This window comes from Palaemon carinicauda, chromosome 31 (genome assembly GCF_036898095.1).
Source record: "Palaemon carinicauda isolate YSFRI2023 chromosome 31, ASM3689809v2, whole genome shotgun sequence".
Classification (NCBI taxonomy): domain Eukaryota; kingdom Metazoa; phylum Arthropoda; class Malacostraca; order Decapoda; family Palaemonidae; genus Palaemon; species Palaemon carinicauda.
Window position 1 is genome coordinate 78253224 of NC_090755.1, and position 14977 is coordinate 78268200.

The window sequence follows — 14977 nt, forward strand, 5'->3', positions numbered from 1 at the left end:
GACCATTCACCTTCAATACTACCGTGTCCTTGCCCTCACGAGGGGCAGTCTCCGGGTCCTTAAACTTGTTGAGCTGCCTCATCAAGCCTAGGACCTGCCAGAAAGCGTGTTCCGACTCGAACTGGTCTCCTCCTTGAGGACTGGCAGCTAAGTCTCCGGTCCCCCAAAGGCTCATCTTGGGGAGATACGTGGACGTCCTGCCGGGGTTTAGTTGGCTCTGGATGTATCCTGGATGACGATTTAGGAATCGTCTTGGAGTCCTTGGGCTCCCTCCTAGGAGGAATACAGGACTCCAGCAAAGAGGTCCGGAAGGGGGCATCCTCGCGAGCAGCTTCCCTCCGAAGAGGAGGGGTTCCTCCGATTGGTGCCGTGGGAGATAACCCTGCCTCGCTGGACTCTCCTGAGGAAGGAGATAACTCATCCACAGGAGAAGGAGAAACAGCACGCGTAGGAGAAGGCGTAGGAGTCCTCCTAACCGACCTCTTGGGAGCCAACTTCTCCCAAGGAGAAGTCACCACGAAGTCCACTCCTCTCCTTCTCTTCAGCGGGGGAGAGCCTGCCGTTGGTTTAAGTCCCATATCAACGAGGGCGGGCTTCACAGCCTGAACCACTGCGTTCATAATGTGACGGAACCAAGGCTGACGGGTAACTGACGCAGTGTCAGTTATTCCCGCTGGAAGGGAGGGGATCTCCTGATCCTTCGGAGTGGACACCACGGGGCCTGCCTGAAAAGAAGAGGAAAAAGAGTGTTGCATGGACCTCTCCGTAGATCCTTCCTGGTCCTGGTCCTGGTGGGTATACCTACGCTTGCGCGGAGGCGATCCAGAGGCTGATCTGGAAGTCCATGTTCCTGTCGGTTGGCCGCGCTGATGTTCCCTGCGGGAATGGGAATCGCGGCGGTTCTCACGCGAGAAGGCATTCAAGGAATCGCGCGAGGGCAATTTCCGAAGCGCGGGCGCATTGCCGCGTGTGGAAGAATGCGCGTGGGAGCGTACGCTCGTGGGCGAGAGGGCGCGTAGGCGCGCAGGCGAGACGGCGCGTGGGCGCGCAGGCGAAAGGACACGATGGCGCAATGGCGAGCGATCGCGTTGGCGCGCACGTGAAGGAGCACGAGACCGGTGAAGGTGTGCGCTGAGCACTATGCGATCGACGGCGGCACGTAGGAGAACGCAAAAGAAGTCGCGAGCGACTTGGCGAGCGTTTGCCAGGCGGGGAGCGCTGGCGCGATAGCGAGCAATGTCGCGTGCGTTCAGGAGAACGATGGCGCGTACCACGAACAGGCGAACGACTGCGCGCAGGCGATTTATCGCGCGGGCGAGTCGGAGACCTGGGGCAATCAGACTGGAGAGGGCGAGGGCGCTCAGGAGAGCGCTTGCGCACAGGCGAGTGATCGCGTGAACGCGCAAGAGAACGTTGGCGCGCAGTAAGATTACTGCGCACATCTGAAGAGGTGGACGAACGCGCAGGCGAACGCTCACGAACATGAGCTTTAGCTCGCTGTTGCGCTGGAGCAGAAGGGCGCGCAGGGGCGCGTGGGCGAGGCGATGGGTTAGTACCCTTGCCTAAGTCCAGATCAGGCGCACATCAGGCACAGGTTGATCAATAGCGCGGCTGTGCACAGGAGAACGATGGCGCTCAGGAGAACGTGGGCGCACAATGTGCACATCAGGAACATGAGGGCGCTGCTTCTCAGGAGACCTGCGAGAAGGAGAGCACTGGCGAGCAGGTGATCGCTGCCGTGCAGGGGAGCGCTGCTGAATAGGAGAGCGCTGGCGAGTTAAGTCCGAAGACTTTAACTCTGGGGAGCGCTTGAGCGCTACTGCACACGAACGCGCAAGGGACTTACCCAGACCGTGAGTAGAGTCCCTTAACCCCGAAGGGATCTGTGCCTGTTGGATAACAGGGTTAGAAGGCGCCCCAACTGCATCTGCGGCCAGGAACGGAGAAGGCAGGTCGGAAGGTCTGGCAGGTGTAGGGGATCACGAACGATCCGCGGAGAGGTCAAGGGGCGCTGCTGTGACAGGCTGCTCCTGACCGGGCGGGGGGGGGGGGGGGGGGGGGGGGGGGGGGGGGGGTGTCTCCACCTTAGAGGGAGGATCAGGAGAGGACGACCCAAAGAGGCGCCTCCTAACTCCTTTATAGGGAGAAGGAAGTCCTCTGCTGCGAAGAGTCCTACGGGCCTTACGTCGAATACGACCACGAGGAAGGGCGTCCGGGTCATCAGTCCTTCGAAGAGGAGTCTCTGTCAGCGCGCTCCCCTGAGGGGAAAGAACCGCCCGCAGGAGAGACCGTGGGACTCACCTCCCCCCTCGGAGGATCTTCGGAGGGAGGAGGAGAGCCATCAGCAACATCCGCAACAGGAGCAGTATCAAGGGTTTGACCAGACCTGACGGAAGGCTCGGCCAAAACAGTGTCGACAAAATCCGAAGGAAATACCTCCGGTATTACCGGCGACTGTTTGACCGCAGCCCCCAACTGGATCAAGTCAAACAGGGCTTCCTTGGAGGGCGTGCCCTTAAGCCCCAAGGAAGCCCAAAGCTGAAACAAATCATTATTAGCAACAGTTTGATCAAATTCTTCAAAATCCAAATTATCCTCCCCCGGAGGAGAAGAGGGAGCTGCCACGCTAAGGGAGGCAAAGCCCTTTCCCGCACCCCGAGGTCGGGAAACACCACTAAGGCCTGCGCTACCACTCGGCAGCCTCTCAGGAGAGACAGATCGAGTGGGAGCTTCGGAGGAGGTTCGGGCGGCGGAATAGGAGTCCTTGGAGCCTTCCTTCTTCAAGGTTGCCCCTGAAGGAGAACCGTCTCTCTTAGACTTCTTCTTACACCGGCAGCCGAACTTCTCCCACTGTGAGGCAGACCACTCCCTGCACTCACTGCACGTATTCTCTCTATCACACCGTCGGCCTCGGCACTGCGGGCAAAGGGTGTGAGGATCGGTGTCCTCCGCTGACATGAAGGTCCCACAAGGGCGGCTAGCGAGTCCAGGGCACTTGTGCATAACGATGACAACGGTTGAGGCCAACTTCCAAGCACACAGAACTAGAAAAGGTCTAAAAACAAATTAAGGCCGTCATTAACGAGGACGAAAAACAGCAACGTCTGTCTTCGTCCGAGCCAAAAAGTGAAGTGAGACAACTCACAGGTGTGTGGGGGGGAGGGGTAGCAAGCTAGGAGGATTAATACTACTGGAGATGCCCTGACTCAGAATTCTTTCCTGAACCCGTGAGGCCAGGGGTTTGGCCAGATTCACCCCTTCAAACTGTCAAATCTCGATCCCAAGTTAATCCTCCGACAGCGTACTGGTACTTAGTCTGTTTTACTCAGACCTTTATTTATAGCTGATAACTATTTACTTGTGCTATTTTATTACCGATGGTCCCTTCCTGTAATACTTTATTAGAAAAAAAAATATTAAACTTGTTGCTCAACTTATTGGTGAATCAGTTACAAACTCCTTGGAATAATGAACTACAGTTAAGTCGTTGACCTTTATAGCCGTCTTTGGATGACATTGAACACAGCTTGTGATAATCTCACAACTGTTGTTACTGATTTTTGCCTAAAGGCAGGCAACTGATTTTTTTCGTACAACCAAGAGCAGCACAGGAAGGAGCCATCGCTAATGAAAGCACAATAAGGGTTGTCTCTAAACAAAGGTCTGAATAGAACAGACTACAAATTCCAATACAGTGACAGAGATTAACTTGAAGGATCAAGAACTGACAGTTCGAAGGGTAAAAACCTGGCTTCCCTTAATCCGGGTCAGGGCATCTCCAGTTATTTTTCCTCCAAGGTAGCAAGCTACCCCTTCCCTACCCCCTGCTAACTAGCGGGGGGTAGTTAACCCTCGTTAAAAACTTAATGGCTCGTCATTTCAGCTACAGTACGCCGAAAGTAAACCCTAATTTAAATAGCGTGGTATGTATTTCGGTTAAGGAACAAATTAGTGTTACAGTACAATAGAGATGGTGTGGGCACGTCTTGAGGATGGATGGTGGGGAGGGAGTGAGGAAAGCTCGGGAGGAACCTGTTAGGAGGAGAAGATTGAGAGGGAGGTGAAGAATGAGAGGGCAAGATAAGGTGAAGGATGATATGGAGAGAAGAGGTTTGGTGGAAGAGGATGTCTTTGATAGATGGCATTGGAGATGACGCATCAGGCAACAAACTCCTTAATGTAGGGAGAATAGTGAAGAAGATGAAGCATTAGTACTATATTGCCAGTCTAGTCATGAAAAACTCTTATTTGTTTATTCAATACTGAACTTCAAAAACTAAAAAATCATTCAAAATTACTTGTAGCCTTACTTTTTGATTTTCCATTCCAAAGTCAGTACATGTGTGCTCAGCAAACATGTCAAATTCCACAAAGCTACCTTCATCGCACAGAAGTTCCAACCTTTCTCGTGCAGTTAATTTTCCCTGAAAATTAAAATGGGCTTAAATATAGGTACATGATAAGCTATAAACATTTTCATATATTGAATTAGGATCAAAAGAACATACGACTGCCAAAAGAAAGTCAATAACTACTGAACATCATAAATTTTTTAAAGTAACATGACGAATTTTGAAGTAATTTGTATTTTTTCTAACGATACAAACCTGCAGCTATTTACATGGATTATATTTTCAGCAAAGCTGGAAGACTAGTCATAAGACTTTTAAGTGAGGTACAACCACCGCCCCACTAGTTAGCAGGGGGTAGCGGAGTTAAATAGCTAAACCCCCCCCCACCCCATTCACACACCGGTGTTGCCTTCTCACTTTTGATTGCAAGCAGGACTTCTCCGGGGACAGGTGATAGCAGGACAATTTGTATAAATAGCTAGAGGTTTGCATCGTTAGGAAAAATACAAAATACTTTCAAATATGACAAATTCGTGGGTAATTTATATTTTTCCTAACTATACAAACCTTAGCTATTTAATATGGGTAATTACTTTTGGCGTAGCTGAAATGACGAGCCATTAGAATCTTAACGAGGGTTTACTACCCCACCGCTAGTTAGCGGGGAGCAGGGAGGGTAGCTTACTACCTCACCCCACTCACACACACCTATGCTGAGCTCACTTTGCTTAGAGGTAGGACTTCACGGGGGATAGGGCTGGCGGGCAAGTTTGATTAAATAGCTAAGGTTTGTATAGTTAGGAAAAATACAAATTACCTACGAATTTGTCATTTGTTCCGTAAGTGAAATACAAACCACGCTATTTAATATGGGTGACTTTATGTACGCTACCACTGTGGCGTTGTCGCACATCAACGCCACAGTGTTTCCCCTTAGTAGATCGATGAAGTGCAGCCAAGCTTTCTGGACTGCCTTCAACTCTAGGACATTGATGTGTAGGCCTTTCTCCCCGTCCATCCAGGTTCCTCTCGCCGTCCTGTTGAGGAGATGAGCTCCCCATCCCTGGTTGGAGGCGTCTGTGAATAGGAGCAACTCGGGAGGGTCGGTCGCGAAGGGCATCCCCTTGAGCGAGTTCGACCGGCAATGCCACCATTCCAGGGAGGGTAATGTGTTTGGTAGGACTGGGATTAATTTCTGGGGAGAGTCCAGTTGGTTCCAGAAGCTCTTCAGGTTCCATTGGACGGCTCTGAGTCTGAGTCTCCCCTGGGGAACCAGTTTCTCCAACGACACCAGATGACCTATTAGCCTTTGCCGGTCCTTCGCCCTCCTGGGTTGCCCCGACAGGAAAGGAAGAAGGATCTTCATAAGATTGCTTATCCTCTCCTCCGACGGGAAAGCTTTCACTAGAAGGGAATCCAGTGTCATCCCCAAATAGGTCATTCTGGTGGAGGGAGATAGGTTCGATTTTTCTGGGTTGATCATGATACCCAGACCCTTGCAAAAACCGGAGAAGTTTTATACCCTGCTCCTTCAAAACGTCCTCCGAGGAGGAAAGAAGCAACCAGTCGTCCAGGTACCGGATGAGGCGAATGCCCCGCTTGTGAGCCCACACCGAGACTGTCGTGAAGACTCTCGTGAATACCTGGGGAGCTGTCGACAACCCGAAGCAGAGGGTCTTGAATTGCAGGATCTGGGTACCCCATTTCCCCCGGAGAAACTTCCGACTTGAGGGATGGACTGGGATTTGAAAGTATGCGTCCTTGAGGTCTATGGTCATCATGTAGTCTTTCTCCCTCAAGGACAGCAAGACTGACTTCGGAGTGTCCATTTTGAAATCTGTCTTTCGCACAACCTTGTTGTGAGCTGACAGGCCTATCACCGGTCTCCAACACCCCCCCCCCCCCCCCCCCCCCGATGGTGGCACTATCTGAAAGTTTCCCTGAGAAGAACGAAGAGGACCGCCGCAATGGAGTCTTGACTGCAGACAAGGTCGCTGCGCCGTGGACTCCTCCTGAGGAGCAGGAACTTAAGGAATTCTATATCCCTCCAGTCTGCCCTTTTCTGCCTTCCCCAGCGAATGCGATGTTCTGAGTTAGCGGAGAGGGGCATGGGGTGACGGCGAACGACGGGGAGGAAAATTGTCCTTCCCCGGAGGAAGAGCCGCTGCTCGAGGTGACGATGGTCTGGCAGGCTGCTTACCTCAAGACTTGTGATGTTCGTCAGAGCGCTGGCGAACAGGGGATTGATGGCACCGCTGTTGCTCTATGGGAGCACGTTCATGTGCAACCACCTAACGAGAGGTACACTGTCATTCATCCGGTCTCTTTGGAGAAAGAGTTGGCTAATAACAAGTCAGAGAGAGATGAGACAGTGACCAACGAGCCGGGGGTAGGCGAGCTGGAGAACAGCACAGGGACGGGGAACAGCGTGTTGGTGATAGGGGAGCCGTAGCCTTACTCTTCGCCAAAGGAGAGTGACTAGTCGTCGGCGAGTGATGAGAGGGCCGGTGAGAAACCTTGGCGAAGGTTGCAGGTCAGCAGGCGAGGATTGACAAAATGGAAGAATGTCAGCTACCGGGCCCTGACGAGCAGGAGACCGATTGGCTGCAGAATGGCGAACAGGCGATCAGCAAGTTGGAAAACGATGGGTTGGCGGTCAGCAAGTAAACAATCACTGAACCAGAGATTGAAGAACGACACGTAGGCAATCAGCGAGCAGCCGATTGAAGATCCTTGGATGGACTATCACCAGCAGGAGAGGATAGCGAACGAATCCTCGACAGCAAGTCACGAACCGAGGTTCATTGATGAGCAGGGAATCCAAAGAAATGGGCGAGGGTCGAAAAACTTACGAGTCAGGAAGATCTTCCGAAGGGGAACGCTGCAAAGACGAGGCAGACGAGCCAAACAGTTGACTTTCCATCAAAGAGACGCGAAGAAGCGCGACTCAGGCTAAGAGGGACCAAAACGACGAGCCTCCCCAGGACCAGGCAGCGCAGCAAGAAGATTAGCAGCAGGCCTCCAAAGAGGAGTCTCTATGAGTGGTCTTTCACGCGAACAATAGAGGTGTTAACTACCAGGAGACATGCCTTGAACTTTGCTCCACGGCCCAAGGATCGGGAGGGGAAATGCAGTGATCAGCGGAGGCTGAAAGAGCAGAGGAAAAGGCAGAAACGGAGTCAGCTGGCAGGGCAGCAGACAAAGCTTCGGAGACAACCATTTCGACCAGGGCCAAAGGGTTCACCTCTGACTTTGACGAGCACTGCAATCCCACACCTCGCTGAAGCAGCTACAACAGCACCTCTTTGGAAGGCAGACCGGGCAATCCCAGGAATAGTCACACCTGAGAAACACGAGAAAGAGAAAAGGTCTAACTTGGGGGGAGAGGCCCGAGGTTGACCAGACGTTAAAAGGCCTGCGCTACTACTCGAGAGGAACCCCAGGAGGAACTGCTGGAGTAGAAGCGTCAGAGGAAAGTCGGGGCGGAAGAAGCAGCTTTGGGTTTCTTCTGCTTCAAAGAAACATTTGAAGGAGAAGAGTCCCTTCTAGATTATTTCTTTTGCCGTTGCCTAAACTTTTCCCACTGGGAGGCAGACCACTCTCGACACTCAACACTCTTACTATCCACATCACACCGTTACCCCCTACAGTTAGACAAAAACGGTAGCTTCGGAAGACATAAAAGTACTACAGGAGCAGCCCTAGAGTCCATGCCAAGTACACATGACCGGCAAGCAAGGGTGCACACACAAACTGGAAGAAAAAGCTCAAAAAGATTAAAAATGGCAGTCCAACACAAGAGGAGCAAGTGCGGTAACAACCATTTCCCATCCCAGCCAGAAGCAAAGTGAAGTACAGTCACAGGTGTGTGAGTGAGAGGGGTAGTTAGGCCACTACCCCAACCCTTCCGCTAACCAGCGGGATGTGTGGTTAATCCTCGCTAAATTTAACCAGTTCATCCTTTCAGCCTTGTCAAAGGAAATACCCCAATAAATAGCGTAGGTTTGTATTCCAGTTATGGAACAACTGGGTATTGATGATACTAGCAATGTGCCTCGCATAGGCAAGAGTTCTCGAAAATCATAGGAATCTTTAGAATCAACCATAGACATTTCCCAACCCCACCTCGCAAGGGGGTATGAGGGACGTACCAAGTATTATTACTATACTAGATTACACAAGGGAAACGGTTTTACCTGCAGATAAGCGATGCCAGTTTGCAGAGGACCATAGGTGCTGTTCCCCAAGAGAGTGGAAGATGAATGAAATAAAGAGCCAGTCATTCTTGCACATTCACCCCAGATTAATTGCGGGTAACCTATGGCCTCATCCATCTGCAACTTGTCCATCAAGGAGCCTGAGGTATTTAAACCCCTTGTTGTGTATCCACCACAAGACCAATGGGGAACATCTCCATGTTCCTGTGGGTCATGTCTTGCAGGTAGTGGGCAGTGAAGGTCGACTGATGCTTCTACACTCCTGCTTGTGGAACCTGCGTCACAGAGTGGTTTCTGACATATTAATTATTATTATTATTATTATTTGCTAAGCTACAACCCTAGCTGGAAAAGCAAAATGCTATAAGCCCAGGGGCCCCAACAGGGAAAATAGCCCAGTAAGGAAAGGAAAGAAGGAAAAATAAAATATTTTAAGAAGAGTAACATTAAAATAAATATTTCCTATATAAACTATGAAAACTTTAACAAAACAAGAGGAAGAGAAATTAAATAGAATAGTGTGCCTGATTGTACCCTCAAGCAAGAGAACTCTAACCCAAGACAGTGGAAGACCATGGTACAGAGGCTATGGCACTACCCAAGACTAGAGAACAATGGTTTGATTTTGGAGTGTCCTTCTCCTAGAAGAGCTGCTTACCATAGCTAAAGAGTCTCTTCTACCCTTACTAAGAGGAAAGTAGCCACAGAACAAATACAGTGCAGTAGTTAACCCCTTGAGCGAAGAAGAATTGTTTAGTAACCTCAGTGTTGTCAGGTGTGTGAGGACAGAGGAGAATCTGTTAAGAATAGGCCAGACTATTCGGCGTATGTGTAGGCAAAGAGAAAGAACCGTAACCAAAGAGAAGGATCCAACGTAGTACTGTCTGGCCAGTCAAAGGACCCCATAACTCTCTGGCGGTAGTAATGACCCTAATGTCATGAGCTCTGGGTCATCGAGTTGGAGGAGTATCAGGATTCAGTGCAAATTCTATGACCTTGCAAATCCAAGCAGAGTTGGTATTCTTCAGGATCCTCCTCTTGGACCTGCAGTCCTTTCTCAGTAATACCTCAAACTCCCCACTGGGCAAACCAAGACTGGGGTTCTGACTGAGATGCGTGAGTTTTGCATGTGCTAGTTAACCCCTCCCCCAGTTAATGGATCGCCGATCGTGCACAAGGTATTACAACGAAACGTGCCAGTGGAGCAGAAACGTTTGTCAACGGATTGCAGTGATTGCGAGGTGGTCACACAAACCTGTACTGCACGCGCTGACGCATACACGCTTGCTACTGTTTTGTGTACAGTGAGCACACAAGCCTGAGCTACACGCGCTAGCGCATGAACACCAAGGGTTCACGAACAGCCTGTATCTTGCGTTGTGCTCGGCCTTGCGAGAAAAAGTACACTAGGATGGTGAAAAGTGAGAAAAGACTGGTTTGGAAAAAAAGGTTGGCAAGTCTGTTGGGTGGAAGGTTGACGTGTCCTTTAAAAGGATGATCTTCCACCGAAGGAGATCACGAACGATCTACAGAGAGGTCCAAGACCAATGCAGGTACAATGATGGAAGATCGGTCTAGAGACTCCTCTGCAGGGGACTGCATAGACGATGTTGAACCAAAGAGGAGCCGCCTCACCGCAGGTGAAGGAAAGCCTCTATGGCGAAGAGGCTCGCCTTCCGATGGATGCGCCCTCTGGGAGCCGTTGGATCAGCAATCTGACCTTCAGCAGTCCTCCGATGAGGAGTCTCTGAAAGTGAACTCCCCCAAGGTAGGGATACACTAGCAGGAGAGACTGATGATGAACTTAGTTTCCTCCTCATAGGATGGTCGGGAACGGGAACTAAGCCGTCAGCTACCGTAGAGTTTGGAGTGGCAGAGGAGATGAGTGAAGCTGCATGGGATACCTCTGACACCACAACGTCGACAAGAGTCAGGGGATCTACCTATGACGTTAACGACAATTGCTTGACAGCAGCACCCAGGCAGATATGATCAAGCAAAACCTCCTTGGAGGGCGAACCCATGAGCCCTGAGGAGGATCAAATCTGAAAGAGGGAAGTTAGTGACATGGCCTCCCCTGGGGGGAGAGGTGGAGCTGCTTCGCTAGGGGAAGCAGCGTCATCTCTCGAGACCCGAGATTGGTTAGAAATAATTCAGTCTACGCTACTACTCAACGGTCTCTTGAAAAACACCGACCGAGTAGGAGCTTCGGAGGAGGTTTGGGCGACGGAAGAAGCAGCCTTGGGTTTTTCTTCCTTCGAAGCAACCTTCAGAGGAGAAACATCACGCGAAAACCTCTCCCACTGGGAAGCAGACCACTCCCTACACTTGTTGACACTATCACACCGTTGTCCCCTACAAGAAGGACAAAGGGCGTGAGGATCGGTCTCGACCGCCGACATGAACGTTCCACAGGGGCGGTCGGGAAGACCAGGGCAGGTGCGCATGGTCGCATTGGCCAACTTCACGTACACAATAATCTAGAAAAAGAAAGAACAAAAAGCGTTAATGGCTACCAATATGACGGCGAAGATGAGAGCGAACACGTCCGACCACCATCCGAGCCGAGAGCAAAGTGAGCTCAATCACAGGTGTGTGAGGGGAACGGTAGCAAGCTACCCTCCCTACGCCCCCTAACTAGCGGTGTGGGTAGTAAAGCCGAAAGTAATACCCCTATTAAATAGCGTGGTTTGTATTCCAGTTACGGAACAAGTAATAGTTTTTAACCAATGATGATTGTCTGCATTTTACTTGGGACTAGCATTTTAACAAAACTAGAATACCCAATCAGGTGACAGTTTTACTGGGAAATTGAACACTTTTCACACAGTTTCCAAGGCTAATTTTTCAGTCTTTTGAGAGCCGTAGCGGAGTGTGAACCTACAACTTCTGGAACGGTTTCTCATTTACCATCTACTTGACATCAATTTCTGTAGATTCTCTCCCAAGTTCATGTCTCAATAATTGTTATTTTCAATATTAAACTTACCCGATAATCATGTAGCTGTCAACTCCGTTGCCCGACAGAATTCTATGGAGGGATACGCCAGCTATCACAATACTAGAAGGGGGTGTACTTACCAGCGCCACCTGTGGCCAGGTACTCAATCATTTGTTGTTTACACCTCCTCAATTATTCCTCTGTCGTGCTTCCGGCTAGACGTTCTGGGATACGCTCATGGTCTTCGAGTTTATTCATGGATATTTGGTGAAGTATTCTCTTAGATTAACGGCTGTCGCATACTGGAATCCTTTTTATATTAGCTAGTTAGCTTTTATATAAACTCTGATTAACGGTTAATGATTTTTTGCTTGTTTTTTGGATCACCCTTTGACTTACTCTTTGAAACAAGATGTCTGACGTTTCGCAAGCTCCCTCCCATAGACGATGTAGGTCTTGCAATAGGCGTATTCCGAAGGTCTCGGTAGATCCTCACACCGCTTGTTCTGACTGTAGGGACAGGCCCTGTCTATTAGAAAATCGGTGTGAGGAGTGCGCCGGACTTTCGGAATTGGATTTTGTACGTCTTTTAAAATATTCATCCAAGTTAGAGAGAACTAGAGCTAGGAGAAGTTCTTCTCACTCTTCTATGTTTTCCTCACCTCATGATCCCCTACCTTTTCCTACCCCTGTAGTGGCTACCCCCGAACCTACTGTGTGCCCTCCGCCTGATATGTCAACTGTTTTGCGTGCTATTCAGGCTTTAGGAGATAAAGTAGAATCAGTGGTAAGTGACCATAAGTCTCTGATGGCCGAGGTTAAAGAACTGAAGGTCAAGAGTGCAGTGGGTGGAAATAGTGCCAGTGCTGTGACGAGTGCTAGTGTCTGTGCAGTGCCAAGTGCTAGTGGTGCCAGTGTGGTGCGTGAGGATTTTTCTGTGCGAGCCAGTCGTCCTCCCAGTCCGGGACCTCTTGCAAGCTCCCATGCCCAGGGGAGAAGCAATGTCGAAGGGCTTAAGGGTTCGACAGGCCTTGTTAGGCGCACAGAATTATCCTCGGTGGTTGCGGGCGTGTCTTCCTTAGACCGTCACTCCCACCTGCAGACGATTGAGCCCGTCTTCTCGTCCGCTGATCTTCATGCAAAGAAACGTTGGTCTCAGGTCTCGAGACCGCTGAAACGTAGAGTTCAGTCAGCGAGTGCTCAGCCAGGCTGCAGTCATTGGCTCAGCTCCGACTCGCCTCTGTCATCGATCGACAGTACTCCGCCCAAGAGGAGTAAGGTTCTGCCTATACAGACCCCGACTGTGACTTTACCTCAGTCTTTTATCGCTTCTGCCGACCCCAAGTGGACCCTGCTTCAGTCCATGCAAGTTCAGCTTTCGGACTTAATGCGTGAATGTCGGGCTGAGAGTGTTGCACCTCCTGCACTCCCTCCACCTGTTCTCGCTGCACCTGTGCTCGCCCAGCCTGCACCTGCTCCGCCTGTGCTCTCCCAGCCTGCACCTGCTCCGCCTGCACTCCCTCCACCTGTTCTCGCTGCACCTGTGCTCGCCCAGCCTGCACCTGCTCCGCCTGTGCTCGCCCAGCCTGCACCTGCTCCGCCTGGTCGCAGCACCTTCTGCCAGGCGTACGATATTGAACCACTTTCGGAGTTTGCTGTTCACAGTGTTGTTCAGCCTCAGCCTTCTTTAAGGCAATCTCTGCTTAGGGATCAGGAGAGTTACACTCTTCCTCCTCCTCCCCTTGTTGCTCCACCAGTGGTGCAACTCTCGGTTGGGGTACAACAACCTCTCCCCTCCGTGAGTCTGTCTGCTGCACCAGCGCTGCACCGAGTTCAACCCTCATCTAGGCAAGCTCATCTACACCATGCACTTGCGCCTCAGGAGCCTCAGCTTGCTAGAACTTTACCTTGTTCTGCGCAGCCTCAACCTTCTCATGCTCCACTCATCTCTCAGGAACAGGAACGGACTACTCCGCCTCCGTCCTCCGCTCAGCTGGTGCAATCCTTGGGTGCAACTCTTGCTAGGAGTCAACCTCCTTCACCCTTGCACCTGCCTTCTGCTCCGACTGTTGTTCAACCTATGCAGTCTGAACCTCAGGTTCTCCCTCAAGTTGAGGAAACCTCTGTTGTTGTTCCTTCCCGTTCTGACTCTGCGGTTCAGCATTCTGGTCCTTTTGCTTCGCTACCTTCTGCTGATGAAGTGTCGGATGATGAGGAGGCACATCTTGATCCCTCATCAGACGTGGAGGAGTCTAAGCTTTCTCCATTGTCTGTTGATTTTAGAAAGGTCTTGGCTCTACTCAGGGAGCTTTACCCTGACCACTTCGTCTCTGCTGTTCCCCGCTCTCCTCCATCTGAGTTTTCGCTAGGCGTGCAACAAGCTAAGTCGAGCTATACTAAGCTTGTCCTAGCTAGATCCTCCAAGAGGGCCTTAAGGACCTTAGGGGAGTGGCTTCAGTCTAAACAACACCTGGGCAAGACTTCCTTCATGTTCCCTCCAACGAAGCTCGCATCGAAAGGTTGCGTTTGGTATGCCACAGGGGAAGCACCAGGCTTGGGAGTTCCTGCCTCTGCCCAGGCTGACTTCTCAAGTCTGGTGGACTCGCCTAGGAGGACTGCGATGAGACGCTCGAAGGTTTGTTGGACCTTCTCAGACCTGGATCATCTTCTGAAAGGGTTGTTCAGAGCGTTCGAAATATGACAAATTCGAAGATAATTTGTATTTTTCCTAACCATACAAACCTTAGCTATTTACAAAGGGTATTACTTTTAGCGTAGCTGAAATGGCGAGCCATTAGAATTTAACGAGGGTGTATTACCCCCGCGCTAGTTAGCGGGGGGGTAGGGGAGTGGTAGCTAGCTACCCCTCCTCCCCCTCACACACAGGTGAATACTCACTTTCACTTAGAGGTAGGACTTGTCTTGGGGGACAGGGCTGGCGGGCAAATATGTGTAAATAGCTAAGGTTTGTATGGTTAGGAAAAATACAAATTATCTTCGAATTTGTCATTTGTTCCGTAACCGAAATACAAACCACGCTATTTACAAAGGGTGACTTATCCCTTAGGAAGGGTGGAAAGTCCCCAGCCATACTGGCTTTGGCTTTACCCGGGGACTCAGAATCCGAGTGAGTCGCACTCGAGAAAAGGAGTCCCTGCACCTCACAAGTTCCTTGCACCGCAAGGAACCATGTGGCCTACGTAAGCTTGTGTGTGAAGGAAGAAGTGTGACCCGTCTTAGGCAGTTGACCTGGAGTTCCAGAAGGAACTCTGGGTTAAGACGTTCCCAATACCACCTCGTCAGGGTATGGGGGACGCGACAGTATTGACTCAATACTCGGAACACAAGGAAGCATGGTTTACCTGCAGAGGTTCGAGGTCAGCTATGCAGAGACCAGGATGCTGCTTCCCCGTAGAGGGGATGATGAAGAAAGAAGTAAGGGCCAGACATACTTCTTTCGTTCATGC

At 50.7% G+C, this 14977-nt stretch overlaps 1 protein-coding gene across 1 annotated transcript in view; it reads right to left on the reverse strand.

Moving 5' to 3' along the window:
- The window catches only part of LOC137624554 (propionyl-CoA carboxylase beta chain, mitochondrial-like), a 60452-nt gene that overhangs the window by 32779 nt on the left and 12696 nt on the right, over nt 1-14977 (reverse strand). The window contains exon 2 of the mRNA XM_068355455.1: nt 4311-4424. Coding sequence (XP_068211556.1) covers nt 4311-4424 — 114 coding nt within the window. The remainder of the gene's footprint in view (nt 1-4310; nt 4425-14977) is intronic.